This window comes from Astatotilapia calliptera, chromosome 16 (genome assembly GCF_964374335.1).
Source record: "Astatotilapia calliptera chromosome 16, fAstCal68.1, whole genome shotgun sequence".
Taxonomy (NCBI): domain Eukaryota; kingdom Metazoa; phylum Chordata; class Actinopteri; order Cichliformes; family Cichlidae; genus Astatotilapia; species Astatotilapia calliptera.
This window is the reverse complement of record NC_137437.1, coordinates 25,326,115-25,346,553: the sequence shown is the minus strand read 5'-3', so window position 1 is coordinate 25,346,553 and position 20,439 is coordinate 25,326,115. Positions and strand designations below refer to the sequence as shown.

General features: G+C 40.1%; 1 protein-coding gene across 1 annotated transcript in view; it reads right to left on the bottom strand.

The window, feature by feature from the left end:
- Window positions 1-7,075: 7,075 nt before the first annotated feature.
- The window catches only part of edar (ectodysplasin A receptor), a 42,371-nt gene continuing 29,007 nt past the window's right edge, over window positions 7,076-20,439 (bottom strand). Inside the window, exons 9-15 of the mRNA XM_080290628.1 lie at window positions 17,418-17,495; window positions 17,171-17,296; window positions 16,997-17,071; window positions 14,287-14,359; window positions 10,495-10,822; window positions 10,326-10,389; window positions 7,076-9,928 (exon numbers count right to left, since the gene is read on the bottom strand). Of these exons, the coding sequence (XP_080146754.1) occupies window positions 9,543-9,928; window positions 10,326-10,389; window positions 10,495-10,822; window positions 14,287-14,359; window positions 16,997-17,071; window positions 17,171-17,296; window positions 17,418-17,495 (1,130 nt within the window). The 3' untranslated portion in view covers window positions 7,076-9,542. The remainder of the gene's footprint in view (window positions 9,929-10,325; window positions 10,390-10,494; window positions 10,823-14,286; window positions 14,360-16,996; window positions 17,072-17,170; window positions 17,297-17,417; window positions 17,496-20,439) is intronic.

Sequence of the window (20,439 nt, the reverse complement as noted above, 5' to 3'; positions counted from 1 at the left end):
TTAAGTTTGGATGGCACATGAAGTACTGAACCCCCCACCCCCCCTGTGTTTTGTATAAACTTGTCTCATTTCTTTGTTCCAGAGCAAGTCTGAGTTGACAGAGAGTAATAGTCTCAATATGAGATGCGCTAGTGGTGGTTGATGGAACGCACTGGAGCAATTACAGCTGATATTTCAAATATAATGGAGTCATTCTTTGGTGAATTTAAAGGTTATACATGCAGGTTTTTTAATATCCGCAAAGCAAATCCCCAATTAATTACGTTTGTTAAAGTGCAGACTTCTGCTCAGGTTAGGTTTTTGGAATGAAAGATTTGTGTTCTTAAATCACGTGTTTATTGTAAGATATAGACTACCATGTACTCTGTTTTAAATGATTTAAATTTGCACATGATTTGATTCACTGGTAAACATGACTCACTTCCTGGGAGGCAACATGTCATTTTCAGATAAAACTACTGATTTATATTGACATTTTCCTCTTGTTTCTCCCAGTAAAAATCTGAGCGACTTCTGCTCCTTCTATGTTTTTGTCGGTGCCATCATCTCCAAACCATACATCACAGCAGAGCTCAGTGGCATCTTGTAAATCTTCCTTTTCACTGTTGCTGCAATCCTGTCACAAATTACCCCTGGCACTCATCTCCACCCACTCTACCCTGCTGCACTCTCTTCTTCACCTCATTTGTGCACCTATACATTGCTTTAGTTTGATTGTTGAAACTCATCTACCGTCACTATTTCTACTCCTCGCATGTTCACCTACCCCTTCAAATGTGTTCTGTCCTGCTTCTGCTGACTTTCATTCCCCTTCTCTTCAGTGCAGACCTCCACCTTTTCAGACTGTCTTCCAGGAGAGACTTCCCAGAGCCCTCCTACCTGACCTCATCTGTCAGCCTCTGCCAATTTAAAAAAAAAAAAAAAAAAAAAAGGTGCTCTGAGCCAATCTGTGATAAAATCCCACCTGTCCAACCACACACCTCATCACATTCTCATACACGTTCTGCACCAGCCTCACATACTTTGCTGCCACTGCTGACTTCCTCATAGTTACCACAGTCCCTGGAACCCTATCATGCTTTCTCTAGATCCATAAAGACCCCGTATAACTCCCTCTGACCTCTGTAGTTCTCCATCAGCACTCTCAAAGCAAACATCACATCTGTAGAGCTCTTTCTCAGCATTGATCATCACCTCACCCCGACTCTTTGCCATGGCGTCTTGGCATGGCTCATCAACTTATTCCATCTGTAGTGCATTTCTCTTCTCTTACTGTCCAGCTTCACATACAATTCACTATAAGCCTTTTCCTTTGCCACCTCTCTATGCCGTATGTCCAGCCTCCCTGTACTACTGTCTTCTTCCTTCATCTCCCACTTTTTCTTTCCCAACCCCTTCCTTTGAATACTTTACTGTACTTCCTCATTACACCACTCAGTCTCCTTGTCCTCTTTCCGTTGTCCAGAGGATACATCAAACAGATTCTTGGCAGTTTCTCTCAGCACTATGGCTGTACCTTCCCAGTCATTTTGTAACTCTTCATTACTACCCAGAACCATTCTCAATTCCTTCCTGAATTTGGTGCAACATTCTTCCATTTTCAGCTTCCACCCTTTAATCCTTGCCTCTGCCTTCACTCACTTCCTGTTCTTGAAGTGTTGCAGACTACCATCCAATTCTGCCTAATTGCAGAAAGCACCTTGCAGTGTGTATGCACCACTTTAATCTGTGTATAAAGTCATTTGTATATTTCTTTGTTACAAGGAATACCTGTGTTATATCCATCTTTGATGTTTTTCATGTCATGGGATGATAATGGATAACAACGTAGCTTTTGGCCAGTAGCTCTGTTATAAATAACCTACCTTCAAATCTGCTCTCATTCTCCTGATTCCTGCACGCTGCAGAAGGACAAACCAATAAATCCACTTACATCTACTTAAAGTCACAGGCCCTAAAATTCAAAGCTTCAGGATTTTGCTTAAGAATTATAAAGAAACTTTTATTACTATGTTTGAGGTTGCACCAACAATTTTATTGATCAGTTGTGTGAGTGATGTGTTTATAGTTAGAACTATAGAACAGGTCATTATCACTCTTAAACATAGGGGCTTTAAATCATATGATATCTTTATCATATCTCTCTATAGATAGTGAGCGAGAGAGAGCGAAATTATCTGTCTCTCTCAGAGGGAGAGAGATTTTTCAATTATTCCTGTATTCCTTTGTTGAAAGTAAATATTATATGTTTGTCCCTTGATATGAAAATAGAATTAGGAGTATCAGAAGACCAAATGTGGATGAAAATTATTTATTTGCTTGACTTTTGCTTCACACTTTTGTAAGGTCAGTACACAAAAGAATAAACTTAAAGTGTTTGTAGTAGCACATCAATATGTTCTGAATTTGTCTTTGAGAAGTCTGAATAATTTAATCTTTCGGTTCAGGCCATGTGCTGTGGTTAATGAAATCTCTGTCAACGTCAGCATGTTGAATCCGCTGTTTCATCATCTGTCTCTCTTTGGATGTAGTACAGATTGAGCTGGAGCTCAGCATCCATTCACTCGTCACTTTCAGACTTCGTCAACTCATCTGTTGCTTTGGCAAAGCTGCAATCTGGAGATGTTGTGCAGAATGGTAACCCGTGCAGTCTGTGCCATTTAAACAGTGTTGTCAGGTTAAAACAATGTTTCTCGATGAGCAGTCAAGTTATCCTATAGGTACCACTGTTGTGGATACACAAAGACCAACATTTTCCTGTTGGAAGCAGCTGTCAGAAGATGGGTACACTGTGGTCATAAAGAGATAGACGTGATCACTAACAATACTCTGGTAGGTGTTTAAATGATGCTTACTTGGTACTAAGAGACCCCATGCATGGCAAGGAAATATGCCCCACAGACTGAACAACTGATACTGGCAGATGGATCCTTGCTTTCATGTTGTTTACACCAAATTGTGACATCTGAATGTCAAAACAGAAATAAAGACAGAACAAGCAATGTTTTTCCAATCTTGCCCAGTTTTGGTTAGCCTGGATGAAATTTTGGTCTTCTGCATACCTTAGTGGTTGTTTGAGTTACTGTTGCCTGAAGCAGTCTGGCACCTCTGGCACTAACAACCATGTCACATTGAAAGTCGCTTTCCTAAACCCCTTCTGTTGCTCAGTTTGAACTTCAGCAGGTCCTCTTCACCGCCTCTACATGCCAAAATGTGTGAGTTGCTGCAATGTAATTGGCTGATGAGAAAAAGCCGTTAAATACCTTTTAATTACACCTCACAAAGATGTTTCTCTAGAACTAACCAAATATATCTTAAGTGTAGTTCATTAGCCTTAATATAATCTCGTTCCCTTTGTTCTACTTCGACTGTACTGTAGTTAGCATGCAGTAATAATGAATGTTAAAAAACACTGTAATTGAAAAGAATGCAGAATCATAAAATATGCTATCGCTATCTTGTGGTCTCTCTCATTATAGGCTTTACAATTCTAAGTGTTGCATTTGATTGTCTAAATCAAATGCAGTCAGATGCCAAAACATTTAGACATTTCCAACATACATATTTATTTAAAAACACAATTTTGAATTATCTCAAGCATCTTTTTCTGCTTTATATTCTGTGATTAAAAAGTGTTCTCATAGGTGCATGTTACAGAACATAGTGTGATATTTAAGTGGCCAATAACTGTGTTATATACAGCTACAGATCTTTTCTCTAAGAGACATCTGCAGCAACGTGACTGAAACGCTCCAACAAAGGATAGACAGAACTGATGGAACTCACTGTTGCTATTTATTTCAGCTAACTTTTCATCAGTGAAATTTATTGTAGCTGACATGAATTCAAGGTGCAGGACTCTTCAAACATTTTACAGCTGTCTTTCTACACTAAACGCGATGGGCGTTTGACAGTAAAATGGATTTTGGACAGAGTATCACTCTAACGAGCCCTTGACTGCCTATGTGTCTATTCCAGGAACTGTCAACAGATGAATTATTTACACTATGAGCCTGGTTCACACTGCAGTGTCTGGCCTGTGTTTCCTAACAGGCTCACGTCTTCGAGTCTGCCCTGAACAATATCATCTGCATGACTTTATCCTCTGAACTTGATTTATATTTGGGGGGTTTTTAGTGGTAAAAAAAATTAAGAAAATTACCCCGAAAGTCGCCCTGCTCTGGTTTGGCTGGTAAACCTTATTAAAATGTTTTCTGGTAAGGGGGAAGCATCAGCACTTCCAATCCAGCTAAACCTTAGAGCTGAGACAATCAGCAATTTAATGTGGCAGCCCACCAAATGTTTATTATTTCCACCAGCCACAATATGTGTAAATACACTCTTTAAGTTTTAAGTAATGCAAAAAAAAAAAAGGTCCATGGAGGTTCTGGTAATATACCTGACTGTAAATGAGCAGTTGTGTGATGAGGCAAAGTGGAACCAGCTGTCGGGGTTTCATATATGGTGGAAAGGCTGGGGTTACACCAGTTTCCAACTTTGAGTTTGTTTTTGCTTCTGTCAAATGTCAAGCCTGATTTAAACCAGGGGATTTTCGTACATATTGCTTTGCCTGGTGTGTGTCCCCGTGCCTCTAAATTTCTGTTTGTTTTTCTGGTTTTCACGATGTGCTGAAGGCCTGCATGTGATGGCTCTGACTCGTAAACTTTTTCTGTTGCTCAACATAACTGCAGAGTTGGTCAAAGGGGAAGAACAATATGAACACTATTATTTTCGAATTTAACAGGAGTCCCAGATTTATATATTTTATGTAACTGTTTTGCTTCATCCTTCTGTTTGTGAGATGGAAATAGTTACAGCAACTAGCAGGATTTTATAAAAAAGAGTCAAAGTTGGTTATGTGGTAGTGAGCTTTAGGGCTGTCTTGAAGATTTTAGGCTCTGCGCATACAGGCCATCGGTGTCCCTCTGCTTTTACTTAGTGCTAAGACGATCCCCTCCATATTCCAGGCATGTGAGTGCACCAGTCTTCAGTTGAAGAACTTTTAATTGATGTGAACACATTTATCTGGAACTCCAGACAGATTTAGTTTAGATCCATAAAAGTTATAGAAAATACACCTGGCTGGGGTCTGGACACTACATGCTCTTTGATGTGTCTGCAGGTGAGTGACAGGGTTTGGTGTGTGCATGTTGGTGTTGCTGTCTGGCAAAGGTTTAATTACCCTCATGGTTGGCACTCCTTGCCCTGAAGAAGCTTTTTATGGCTTCATCCCTTGTCATATGAAAGTAAGCCATGCCAAGTGCTTTAGATGCAGTAACAGCCCCTGAAGACAAACACACCCCTCCTCACTACTACCCATGTGTACCTACTGTGTGTATGTGTGAGGACTGGAAGGCATATTTAGTGGGAAGGACTATTTGTGGTCAATTTTGAGTATTTGAGACTAGATGAGAGAGAGACCTCAATGCATCCCCGATGCCCCAAAGCAGCATCGGCTTGTTTCCACTGCCAGCCAGAGTTTTTTTTTTTGTTTTGTTTTGTTTTGTTTTGGTTTTTTTTGTCTTTCAACCAGCCTTAAGATCCCATTCCAGCACACACACACACACACACACACACACACACACACACACACACACACACACACACACACTTTATTGTTAGACTGAGGTCTATTCAAATTCTGGCACACACCCACACTAAGCAAAAGCCTGATAACAGAAATGTGTGCAGAGGTGATGACTGCCACTGCAGAGGATAATGCCACGTGGATAGAGAATCGTTCTTGCAGGTATCATCTATACTTAGATCTGTGTTTTTGCAGGTCAGGTTACATTATCTAAATGTTCTCAAACTGGAAGGATGACGCAAATGCAAAGATCACAAGAGTTTGTATTCTTCATACTTTGGTAAGAACTAGTGATTAAAAGAAATACCTTGTAGTGCGGCATGATAATAAGAAGTAATTATCCCGATAAAGAAAACAGTACTTTGGTTAGCAGTAGAAAGCAAGTGGGAAAGATCAAACATTTGAGGGAGAGATATAATGAGTCGAACTCATTGTGTTGTCTTGTCCTAAGGTCTTTTCCCAATAAAATCATCTTTCATTTGTCTAACCGTCTAGTTAATATGTCACATTTAATGACCTTTAATTTAATGTTGAATGAAGTGGAAAATGCTGCGATTAGTGATTTTCCATTTGGTGTTTTCAAGCCATTAACCAACCCTGTCAGTGTCAGCAGTAACGGCTGACTAACAGCCATCTGTGATGAAGAAATTTATGGGTTATTTACCACCCTATATGTCATTCATTTCTGACATGATTCATGACACATATGGTACTCTTTTTATGTATGCTCAGTCTGTGTATTGACTATTGTAGATTATAAAGTAATAATGATAAGTTAGAATCCAAACTGAATACTTTATTTGTATTTTCTTACTCCTGTGCCACATCTGTATAGGTGATATATTAAAAGAAATATCAATGTAAAGTCCCTTAGTAAAGCGTTCTCTCACAGAGCAGATCATCTTCAATGCACCTTTGTATAGATTTTAGAAGTTCATTGGAACTTCATGCTCACAAAAGCCATTCCCCTTTTGAAGATGGTTCTAGTGAGAGCTCCCTGACAGGCTGGTCAAAAAAGGGTTCATGTGAGCTAAGCTCTGGTGACTAAAATTAATACATGGGATATGTGTATCATATAATTTAAGGATAAGCGAAGGAGAACAGATGAATGGATAATTTTCAGCTCCCATCCAGCTGCTCAGTGCCACCTTGTGCCCTGCAGATTGGGGTAATGTCATCCTAAGGGAAAAAAATGGGTAAAGACGATCTCTGTGATGATTTCTCTCGTTTTATACTGAAGAGAGTCTCTAAGCTGCCACAGGACAAGATGTGGTTTTACACCCCTGGACAGGCTGCTAGTCTATGAAGGGTCCAACATACCAGGCAAAAGCACAAAATACACATTCATCCAACATATACTGTGATCACAAGTATACTGCGCCCTATAGCTCGGTTATAAATAACCATCTACCTTCAAATCTGGTTTCATTCTCCTGATTTCTGAACGCTGCATAAGGACAAACCAATAAATACACAAACAGATTAAAATACCATGCCATTTCAGCCATACATCTTTAATAAGATATAGTTTATGTACAATAATAAGTTATATATACAGCGACACTTTGGTTCTGTAAAAGAGTTTGTGTGTTTTTACATGCTCTACTATACTGCATGTGCTACTGAGGTAAGTAATTCATGTTTGGCTTCTGCTTGTTATTATGTCAGCATATTACATGTCATACAAAATTTGTCTTAAAACAGGCTGCACTTCAGTCCACTGACTCACTATTTTTTTTTTCTTTTTAAAAATCTATCAACAGCATATTACAATTCAAAAAGAATATTTGTGAACTGAAGTGGATTTGATGATGACAGTCAAGCTCTAATAAAGCAGTACATTTAATTGTAAGCTTTAAATCAAGAACAAGCAGATTCTGGAGTCATACTTGATAAGCATAAATGTAAATAAATTTAAAATAATGGAGTCCAGCTCCAGGTTGGCATGTAAAATGGGAACAACGAGCTTTAGGAAAGAAAAAAGTCTGTGCTTATCAGTCATGGCAGATTACCCAGACAACATCAGGTATCAGATGAAGATCCGCTCCATTCCCGAGAAATGAGATCAAAGCCAGTTTCGGCACTGCGTGGTTAAGTTTGGAAGCTTAAATTCTGCAGGAAGCAGCAGAGTCAACCTACAGCATGTTAACTGTTAACATCACTTATAATGGACTTCAGGGGATCATTAAAATGCAGGTCTTTAAAAAGGTTCAATCAGATGCTTAACAGACCCACAGTTTATTTACTGTACGTACAGCACCTAAGTGGCTTCAGCTGCTTTCCAGAACTCACACAACTGCATGCTGATCTTGTTTGCTATATTGGTCCCATCGGGGAGAGGCGAGCTATAATCCTGTGTGTGAGCATGACTGAGCTAACCACAAGAGCTGAATAAGACCAGACGTTATAGGACACAACTGTAGTGCTACCTCCACCGCAACCGACTGCACCGTCTCACCGTTGACAGCGCAGCAACCCCGGAGGCATTTAGTCATTCCTCTGGCCTGGCACTGCTCTTTTTAATGCAGTGATTTTATAGCTTTTCCACTGGGCTTTCAGTGGTTAAGTGGCCCTAAATGCTTAATTAGGTGCTGGAAATCACAGGCACTTTACACCCGCTCTGTAAACCGCAACACTTCAGCCTATTAGGGGCATGGGGAGCCACACGCCAAATAATTAGGGCTGGCGGCAGCACTAGACCACAGTATTGGGGTATAAGATGGAAGAGGGCGAATATTTGAGGTGGAGGGGGGTCAGAGAATGGGTCATTGCTAAGGAAGTACGTGAAGTAAGAGAGTATGTGAGAGATGTGTGTTAAACTTGTAGGCGGTGGACTGCGGACGCACGTGCTTAGATGGAGTACAGGCAGCGGAGTAGTGTTCATTCAGTGTATGGGATTAAAGCTGAAACACTGAACACACCACCTAAAACGAGTCCATGTGTTTTGGGGGTTTTCTTTTTTTTTGTGAGGTGCTTGGTTGAACTTTTCCATACACAACATCTGCTTGTGATCAGTGTTTCCACATTTACCACACATATGTTAATCAATGAATAAATCCGGTCGGTGTTTTAAAGTAAACAAGAGTGCAAAGTCAACCCAAAACTGATCCTCCAGAATAAAAATATCACAATCCACTCTAGCACACTGTTGTGTGTTTGCTGGTGACTCCACGGTTTAGGGAGAGACGCCAGGGCGTCCACAAACTTCCAGAGTTCGCAAGCAGGTTTACCAAATGTAAGCCGAGCTGAGCTGAAGGATGTTTTCCACTCAGACACAATGACTGCTCTAATCAGCCGTTTTTCCTGTTTTAAGACATGACTGAGTTATGAATGTTCGCTCATGCTGCGGTCACACCAGATCGCTTTCTGTATATGGATGCAAACGTCTGGTTATGTCACTGCGGCAAGGCTTTGGTGAGAAACTTAAGTGAGTGAGCCAGTAGGAAGGCATCCTCAGTCTGCCACTTTCCAGTGACTTTCCATTAGCATGCCATTTCATCTTTTCCTGGTGATTTCTTAAAAAAAATGTTTAGGAAAAAAAAGAACTGTGCATCCAGCGCACAGGCTTTCCACATGATTTTTTACTAAAGTGTTGCATTTATGAAAGTCAAGAATCTATCAAAATGGGAGCTAATTCTGATTCTTATATTCTTGCAAAAGAGAAATTATTTGAAATGGCAAACTTGAGGTTAATGTGAATCTGAGGCCTTTGATTTTGCTCTCTCTTTCAAACACTTTGAAAGAGAGAAAGTGTTTTTCAAACTATTAGCTTTTATACATAAAAGAAAAAAAGGATTGTGGACACTAAAGTCCATCGACATTCTTCATCTAATGGGGTAACGTGTGTATTTAAATGTGCTTTCCTCCTTGTCAGAGCAGTAAATGTCCGTACATACATGTGTACTGTAAGGCAATCAAGTCTCTAAGTCTCTTATGTTTCTGCTTCACTTCTTATTTAAACACTGGCGCAGCGATGGGATGGAGATGGGCAGGGAGAAGGACACACTAACTGGCTGTGAAAACTGCCAATTCCCTGCCGTCCAGCCACTGCTGCCCCCTCGCTACTGCCCAGCACATCTGCACAGAGCGACTCCACGGCATCCAGCCTTTCGATCTGCACCAGGCGAGTAAGTAGGTCGGGGATGCTGTAGCCCGCCGTGCTAACTCTCTCGAAGAGCTGCAGGCCGTCGCTCATGCCGCCGATCTCGTCGCGCTTCAGTCCAAAACTCTCAGCCAGGTGCCTCCAAGTCTTCACCACGGCGGCGTCGCTGCTGTAGGAGGAGCTCAGCATGCGGCTGGCCTTCTCCAGGCAGTCAAAGGGAAGCTCTGTGGGGCTGAGGCCTGGGTAGAGACAAATAAGCTTGTTTCAAAACTTTCATTCAAATGTTCAGTGGACCTGTAGATGCCATTAACCCCTTAAAACCTATTTTATCATATCGGTTTTTATGAGTTTTTGAGACTTTTACATAATCAGTGTGATATTTATTTCCTCTCAAATATCTGATAAATTGCACAATTAATTTTTAAGCAATAAATTGCAAAAAAAATACAGAAAGTATGGCACAAAAAACTCATATATATAAATTAATATTGAATTATTTTTTTGTTATTTAGCTTTATTTTATGGAGTAGAGTTCGAGGGTCACAGGTTGTCACCAGAAAACTGTGAAACCATCCCACATGTTGTTGATGATAAAACTTGTTACAGAGGATATTTTCCTCTAAGTGACAGATTTACCCTCAGTCGCATTGCAGGCTCTGGCATACAGATCTAGAATCTTTTTCCTCCGACTCTGTAGCATCTGTGAATTAGAAAAAAAAACCCCGTTATCCCAAGATGATACTTAACTGAGAATCTGTTCATAATCAGATTTTTTTTCTCCACTATAAAGGCCTCGTCTTCCTACCCCTGGGGTTTTATTGTTGTTGTTGATCCCATTCACACTGCTGATGTGGTTGCTGCTTGCGATGCGGTTGACATTGTTCATGTGGTTGGGACTCGGGATGTTAGTCTGACTGGCTGCGATGCCTGGGGTGCCATTGCATACGCGGCCACGGTCCAAGAGCCCCAGGGAGAGCAGGCAGAGGTCGGGTTTGTTGCCTAGGTTGACCAGGCACAGGTTAGGGTCGAGGTTAGTGGTCTCTGCCGAGCCCTGCTTTTCTGTTCCCGCCTCCTCGTCGCTGTCGATGCTGCGGCTCAACAGCTGCTCATTTTCTGAAGATGCATCATTTTCACTGCAAATATAAACACATACGTAAGTATGCATACATAGGTCGATGATACTCATATTTGCAGGTATTTAAAATGTGAGTATATGGTATGCAGTCGCAAGACCACAGTCAGCAGTCCTCAGTGGATTAGAAGCGGGCACCTCTAAGCTACAGAGGTGTCCACCAACACCTCAATGCCTTAATAATAAACACAAATGCAGTTTGCTTAAGGTGTACAAAGTTTAAAGGGTTAACCCACCTCACTAGTTCCTGGTGAGGATTAGTTATTTCTGTGAACTTCAGAGACAGTGATTGGTGGATTTATTTACCTGCGGGCAGTTCTATTTCTCAATTTCTAGTCTCTATGACTTTTTCTGGCATGCCTTACTTCAGAGGTGAAGGAAAGTTCACTGCCTCACCACCATGCAGTGTTTTTAGCGATCAGTAATCATAAAACATTTTTATTTAATAAATGGAAAATCAGCTATTTGTTTTGAATTTTCCCTAAAAAAAAAATCACATTTATTCAACTTAATTTCACCTACTCTGCCTCATCCCGCCAAATTGCTCTATAGCAAGCTGCTGTTCTTTTTATTTAATGACATAATAAATAAGATAAGGTAAATGTACTGAGCTGCCCTAGCTGTAGCTGGGTATGCCAAGTAAACTGGCGACTGCACGTTTACACTTGAACGCTGCTTTTCACGCATAAAAAGCCACTCTTTTGTTGCAGTCAGAGCAATTCTGCCCTGCCTGCTGTAACACTATTACATTAACATGCAAATGGTGACAACTAACACCCAAAGAATGACTTTTGTCTTTGCAAACGTAGCAGGAATCAGAGAAGAATGCTGTTTTGTTGCTGATGTTTCTAAGCAGTTCCTGTGATTGACTGAAATAAGCAGGGCATTTTAAAATATGATACTATGTAATATCATTTTAATACCGCTCCTCTCCCTCTTTCTCTCTCTGCTCTGGATTTTCTCGCAAAAGCGCTTTTTTTTGACAGAGATGCTTACAGAATGCCATTGTTTCGATGTCCTGGACTCATCTTCTAAACACACACACACACAACATGGCATTGTTTCCCAGACATCTTACACCCACTCTGGCAGCTAATGCAGTGAGTTAGCACATCCTCTGGCATGCTGCTGTACCACACTATTTATGCTGTGGAGTGTGTGTGTGCATATGTGTGGCTCTTTTATTCTCTAATTTACACCCATCTCAGTATTATCAATCTAAGCGTGCTGACTACGAGCACTGTAACATCTGAACACAGTGCTTCATTGTAACTTTGCGTGCAGTACTGTATGCTTTATGCACATTAGCCACCAGCAGCACTGTCCTCACATGCGGAACAAGATGTAGGTGAAAGAGGAAGGTAAGAAAACTGTCGTTCTTTTGTTGTCTGCCAGGACATGCTTTTACCTGGTGGTGGTTTAAGATGAGGCCTGGAATAAATACCCCTATCCCGCTTGACAACTACCCTCTCTGTTTGTCTCTCAGTATTTGCCAGACTTCAGGGCTCATCTGTAGCCCTCACATCCCCCTCCAAACCCACCTCCTTTGCCTTCTCCAAAGCCACATAATGGCTTTCTACTAAATTAAAAAAAAAGACAAAGAAAAACCCAAAATGAATGTGTTTTGAACACTACACATATGTGTATGTATATACAGGACAAAACTGCAGTGACTTGTTTTGTGGTCGCTTAATTATGGGCACGTTCCAGAATACTGATTAAAGATTCTCTTTGTTGAGTCTACGGCACCAAATACAAATGCAAACGCACACATTAGTATACACAAACATATAACGCACATTCAGAGAGTGTCGCCTCTTCATTGGGTACACATGTGAAATCTAATGAATCTGCATTTGCCATAAAGTAAAAATTTATGAAAGTAAAAAAGTAATTCTACTTCGTGTGGTTAAGAAAGTCACAGTGGGTGTGCCTAACAGTGAGTGGACATATACATTATTAGCGATACATTTAGCACAGTTATCCTGAAGTCACCAACATTTGCACATTTCATCTATGGATAGTGTTACGCTTGGAAGATAAAAGTATTTTGGTTTGAAGACCACACACAAGTTTGTTCATTTACAATTTAGGAGTAAATGGGTTGGCAGTTATTCTTTCATACCTTATTATTCCTTTTTTGAACTTATTTTCCTAAATGTGATCATTTTTCTGCTTATGTCCACTGGATATGTTTGGCTTCTATAACCTCAGTATAATAAAATTACAAGACCCTTTTTGCTGTTTTATAGAAATTTCATACAGTAAAAAAAGTCAATAAACATTCAGCAGATCCATTTAAACTCATTTGTCTAATCATTATTGTAATTAATAATGTATTTAAAATACTATCGCTGCCAACTTTCTTAGTTTCATGTTGCTAGTACCGGATTGGACCCTCTTCTGCCTTCAGAACTGCTTTAATACTTTGCATAGATTCAACAAGCTGTTTGAAACATTCAGAGACTTCGGCCCATCTTGACAGGCCAGCATGCAGTTGCTGCAAATTTTCAGCTTTTTTCAGTCCGTGATATGAATCTCGTGTTCGACCACATCCCAAGGATGCTCTATTGGATTGAGATCTGGTGACTTTAGAGATGATCTGAGTGCAGTGAACTCATTGTCATGTTTAACACAAGTTTGAGACTATTTGTGATATGTTACCGCGCTTCTAGCAGCCATCAGGATATAGGTACACCATGGTACTTCTGCTGCTGTAATTCCTCTGCTTCAAGACTTGACATGTGGATTCACAGATGCTCTTCTGCATACTTTGGTTTTAACAAGTAGTTATTTGAGTTACCGTTGCCTTCCTGTCAGCTCGAAGCAGTCAGGCGATTTTCCTCTCTGGCATCAAAAACTCATTTTCAGCCAGAGAGATGCCACTCACTGAATATTTTTCTTTTTCAGACCATTCTCTGCAAAAATCTAGAGATGCTTGTGTAGGAAAATCCAAGTAGATGAGCAATTTCTGAACTACTCACACTAATCCATCTAGCATCAACAGCCACGCCACCTTCAAAGTCACTTAAATGACCTTTCTTCCCCGTTCTGATGCTCAGTTTGAACATCAACAGCTTGTCTTGACCATGTCTAAATCCCTAAATCCATTTAGTTGCTGCCATGTGATTGATTGATTGTACTGTAACAGATTTTCTATTATAGCCTTGGTTATAAAGATCTCACTGGATAAAATAAAGTCTTTTGTTTATCGCCTTGATCTAAATCCCTAAAATCATGCACGTGTGTGTGGAACCCTTCATCTTTTGCAGACCCAGTGTAGCTGAGCTCATAACAAGCTGCATGTCAGTTCTTACCGGATCACGCTTTCAGTTTTTTGCTGCCTAAAACTTTAAGCTGCCTGGATTTTTTTTTACCAGCAATCACAGAGAAGCTTTTCATTTTGTCTGAACCTATTTGTGCACTCAGGCTGAAGTAGGCCAGTGAGTCAGACTCTTCTCTCACCTTTTCACAGTCTTCTGAGGAGGAGCTTTCAGTTTGTCGAACTCGTCTTTCTCTGAGAATATCACCACATTGTCTGCGACAACAAAAGAGAGAGCGCACAGGATTACTGGTGTTTTCAGAATAAGAAAACCAAGAGACACACAGAAAACCTCAGTGACCATAAGACATCAAGTGTGCTACAGTACATGGTGTCGAGACACATTATTCACCAAACAAACCCAAAAATATCATCGACAAAAATTCGTTACGAACACACAAGTGATCCACAAGCCCCAAACTAAAAAGAAAAGCGCACCAATCCACTTTTGTCAGCTTTTTTTGACTGCATCAAACGAGCAATTTTTAATCCACATTGGCATCAATTAGAATATAAATATGAACATGGGTTCCTGAGGCTAAAAGCTTTTTTTCCTTAAAACGGAACTGCACTTGGAGTAATACATAAAAATGATTACAGCGGATATTATATTAAATTACACTTACATCATGGACACTGATAGGGATAGACAGCATAATGAGTGAATACCAAAGTGGAACAAGCCCTGTGTGTGTGTGTGTGTGTGTGTGTGTGTGTGTGTGTGTGTGTGTGTGTGTGTGTGTGTGTGTGTGTGTGTGTGTGTGTGTGTGTGTGTGTGTGTGTAAGGGTGTGTGTGAAATAAAGCGCCTGTGTCTTTCATCTTGGAGCCTTATTAAGTCAGTGTCTACATGAGTGGCAGATAGCACCGGTAGAGCTCCAAGCAATGGGCTTGTCTCCCAAATACACACACCAGTCATCCAGAGTGCATTCACAGACTCGCACTGACCCAGCCAATTACGATAACCCAAAATTAACTAACAATGAAGACATTTAGCTTTAATGACTCTCTAACCACTTTTTTTTTCTTTTTTAACCTATCACGTCTTAAGTTTTAATGTGTCTGTGGCCAGTGATACAGTAACTGTGTGAGTGTGTGTGTGTTCTCATTTACACCACATGTAAGTGGTTATTCAGCCAGTCTGGGATTGAAATCGAACAGAGCATCATTGTCATGAAAAACGGCGCCTAAAGCAACGTATGACTTCGTCTCTAGAAGCTTTTGCATTCCACCATGATGTATTCATCACGCTGCACGTCTATCAGCCTACACACACACACACACACATAAAGTGTAAAAGCACACAGCTGCATTTGAAAACATAACGCTCCAAATTGTATGTGTGCACATAAATACAGCAGAGTATTAACATTTATACAGGATTCTATTAGATCTGATGAGATGATACAGTTTGTTTGATGACACATGATCAGCACTGCACTGGTTGCAGGACAGATTTTAACATGTGTCCTATAATTCACATGTGGAAGCTGCTCCAAGCGCTCTTCAAATACAAGGAAACACTTTTTTTTCTTCTTCAGTATGTAATGGTTGCAGAGCAGACTGCAATGTCTAACTTCAATCAAAAAGAAAAATCATTATCAGCTGAGCCCAGAGCGCTTCAATAAAGCTTTGGGTAATACATGTGTGGACACCTTGTCCAAAGATAACATTCGGTGTTTGGTTTGACAAAGCCAGTCACTCATTTACCTGAATTAAGGTTTGTAAGGGTTTTTTTCTGCAGGATTTAGTGCTGCCGCGTGGTTTCTATTCATACTTCCGCTGACTGCTGAACGCATTCGTGTCATCGCAACTATTTTTTGAGTCATCTTATAGTCTTTAAAGCTAAGAGTGGAAAAAATGCTAATTAGAGTTGCTCTTGTTTCTCTAATCATGTACATTTGTGTGTCTTTGTGCTATTTGAAGCGCGCTTTTTAAGTTTGATTTAACTTTATCGAGTATATATTTTGTGGGCTAAGCTTTTGAAAATGTGCAACATGTGAGGGGAGTTTATGGAAACATGGTAATGATCAGTTAGTGACTGTCGGCCTGTTTACTTTTACAGATATGAAAACAATGAGAAAGTTAGAGAAGAAAAACAGATGGTCGGCGCATAAACAACCCCTAATGTCCCAAAGTAAATGTATGCTCGTAGTTATTTTGTTTCTACCCTTCAGGACAGGGAACTATCCTCTTGTAATAGATTGTGGAAGAAATATCTTGTGGTATATTAGCTTATAATTGCGTCTATATTAACTAAGTACTCTGAATGATGCCGGTAACTGCAGCTACTTTTCTTCTTAAGCACAGCTGACGTTGGTTTTAAGAACAAAAAGAAAAGGGGGGAAAAAAGCACCAACTTTATGTGGCCTTAGAGTTGAAAGCCAAATTTGTGGCACATATGCTTGAAGTGGAGAGTTCCTCACTGGCTTCCTAGTATCCTAGTTATTAAAAACATGTATTGAACACATGTATTGTATTTGTATTTTTCTGCCTTAAAATGTCAACTTGTTTGACTTGTTTTCAATCCAAGCCATTATCCAATTAAAACAAAGAAAGAAAGAGAGAGCGAGAGAGGATACGCAAGATGGGGTCAAAAGTGTGTCTGCATCTTTACACATGGCCAAAAATGTGGAAAATGTTACAATTGTTTATGCAAGTATATTACTCATATTTCCCATAAACATCGCAATGTATAATCAAAACCATTATAAGGGTCATAAGCGGGATACTAGCACACATGTAAACAAATTAATTGTTTTTTACTACCAATTATGAGAGTGGAAAAAAAACATCTCAAACAATAATAACAGTGTTCGTGTCATTAATTGTAGAGTGTGCGCAGCCTGTCTCACCAGGGACGTCTTTCTTGTCTTCCTGTTTGTTGGTCTGAGCCTCCACTGCTTTCACAACCTGTCCGGAGCAGCACGCTGCCAAAAAACACACGCGCTCATTATAAATATCACAAAAAACGCAAACATCTACTTTTCAGATGAGATTTTGCGCGCGTGTTTGTTTATTCGTCTCACCCTGGCCATTCGGTTTGGCCTTCAGGATGTAAAACATGATGATGAGAACAATGGCGATGGCCATGATGAAAATGGTCGACATGGCGATAATGAGAGCTGTTGCCAGGTGACCCTGTCCGTGGGAATCTGAAAGATGGAGGCAATGATGTAAAGTTATGTGTTGTGAGAAACGAGAGAGAGAAAGAGAAAGAATGGATGACTGATGAGACAGAGGATGATATTTGCGTTTGTGTGTATTTGTGTATACCTTTAATTACAGAAGGGAACACAGTTGTGCTACCACTGTGAAATATTGTTTTTTCTTTCGGTTTGTTGGTTTGCATGCCTGGGAAACAAACACAAACACACACAGAGACAGGCTGAGTGTCGTAATTCAGTCTACTTCGTTAACTGCGGCTATAACACACACATTCTCGTTTATGGATAATTTGGAGTTCACGTCCATCGCCACGCATTTCAACACACGTGACCCGGAAATCACATTACTTCAAGTATTCAGTGAAAACTAAACAAATTCAATTCATTTTTATTTAGATAAAAACAACAAATCACATTAGTCACCTAAAGGCACTTTAGACTTTAGGTGTATTAGAATCCTTTCACCATTTGTGGGTGGCTTTTGTTACCTAATGTCTGTCTTCAGGCTTTATGCTAAGTTGAAATAACTTAATTAATAATTTAATATTTAAACTTCCTATTTAAATATTGAGGATCAAGCAAAGAAATGGTGACTGGTGAGGCCTGCATCCCCATAAATGAGTAAATGTTTCAGATTTCTCCAAAAAGGGAGGTACCCCAGATGCTTCATGGTATGGACATTGGTTATTGGCAAAGTTTGCATCCCATCATTCACTACTGGCAGTGTGTTAGCTTTGGCCTTGCATTTTATTGACCTCAAAAGCAATGCACTGGATCATTCTCCAAACTCTAACATTTCACAAAAGAAAATCATCTGCGCTAGGAGCAGTAAAACTTTATTTCTTTCAGACCTTCTCCCGCTGCAGTAAACAAACTGTTACATTGGGCAGGGTGGACACAAAGCAGTAACTCTCTGTCCAGATTTCCCTCTGTTTCCTATCTGTCCTGCTCTTTTCGCCTCCTCTCACTGTGACTCTTTCTGGATTATTCATCAGCTGCTTTTCCTCTTTCCTAATGGAGCCGTAAACTCATGGCAGCTCATAAATCAACTCTTTTAATCAGTCTTTCCTTTCACCGAGCTGATATACTATAGACCTTGTTGGCATTTGGCTTGCCACTTCCCATGGTCTCAGAGCCTCATATCAACACACACATACACAAACACAGACACATGCACACACGCAGATTGCAGTGTCCTGTGGTTGAAGTTATTATCGTAAGGTATCTGTTTAGACTCTCTGGATAAGGATATGAACCTGATCTGGAATTCTCTTTAGCGTCTTGTGGTTTAATCTCTTAATCATGTCTCGGAGTCTGAACCCAGGCTGAAAAACTGATAATTTCGCTGGGCGATCTGACTGCTTAGGTCCCAACAAACTAAGAAGAGCAGAATTACCCAGCAGTGTGTGAGGTGACACCTCTTACAGCAGAGTTGGCAAAAAAGATTAACATTATGATCCCTGTTGATACTGGAAATGCCATCTTTTTATTTTTAGTGCATTTATGCTCACTTGAGAAACGGCACACAGAAATCAAAAGGTGACCGAAGAAATTGAGCAACGTCTACAGACTCATCAGCAGCCTGCCAAAGGGTAGCATCAGCGCAAGCACAAACATGCTAATCATCTTTTTTTTTTCTTTTTTCTTTTTTTTCTCATACCCGCCAAAGTTTTAATTATCGCACACACAGAGCGAGGCAGGAGCCAGGGTAATTTACAGATTACATGGCAAGTGTCAGCCTGCCTTCACCTTAAGCAAAGAGAACTCCCAGCTTTCGTATTTACTGTTGGGGGCACATTATTTTTGAAGACCTCATTCAAAGGGATGTAATTAAATTGTGCATGATTTAAAATGTAGGGAAAAATTCATCCAGTCTAACCAACCTAACTCCAGGAAGCCACACTGCATGATTTACATTCATGTCAGGTTTGTTAAAGACTTGATTTATTTGCTTTTTAAACTGATTTGGTATCCCAAACATATCTTAGAGTTATGGTTAAAATCTTTAAAGTAGAAGGGCATTTGGAGGCCAGTGCCTTGTCTTGAAATATAAAAGAATGATCTGGATCGGCACCAACATTTAATGGGTTCTTCCTTTGGCCATGCTTCAGCTTCTCTGAGTTTAATAAAGCCGAGCCGGTATTTTTTTGCATAATATTGCTGAAAGAGAAGCCACAACATCAAAACTTAGATCCACCTTGGCTGAAGCATAACAAGTAGGAAGGTTTAGGAAATACGCAGTTGGTAACCCTTTTACAGTCATCCATACTATAAAAAGCTGAGCTACAGGAGTTTATCAATCCCCCTATCTAACGAAAGGTATTTTCCAGTCTTCAAAATGAGGAGAAATGCAAAATGTTTAAATGAAAAGGGTTTTAAATGAGATTTAATACTTGCTATATTTGCCATTTCTTTGTAGTATTCACATCACTTTATCTTATCTTATTTGCATTGCTTTACAACATCACTCAATCACTCATTTCCATGCCTGGGAGAGACAATTAGGTTGCTGTTGAAAATCAAGTGCTTATCCTTACACACAGAAACAAGCACAACATACACACACACACACTTCACACCCTCTTCTCTGCAGGCCCAGGCTGCTTTTTGGGGTTTCAATCTTTCAAAACACGCTCATTAAATATGACACAATAAAAATTGTTTCCGACTCAAAGGGGATTTTGAGCAATGATGGGACAATGAATATCGTTTGCTTAGCAGGATGTACCAGCCAGGGTCACAAACGCAGTTCAGATCCTGCTGATGTTCTGATCTGCCACATCTGGATGAACACATGGGGGGCAAAGCAGAACTGCAAACGTCTTCAGCACTGCTCATCATTAGAAACACACTAGCACTGTTGAAAGTTTGCAAAAAGGAAAACAACCCACAAGAGACTCTGTGACAATTGTACAATGAAAAAGCAATTAATCTGCTTGCATATCACAACACATCACACATCCACTACACAGCAACTATGCCTCCAATTCAGGACGGTCAAACAAACAAGAAGATGTGACTGCTCAAGATTTATGCGCCGTGTTGCAAGTCTCAAGAAATGTCTGTGATTGCAGCAACAGTTTGCACACACACACACTCACACACAAACATATATAGCATATAGTGTCAGG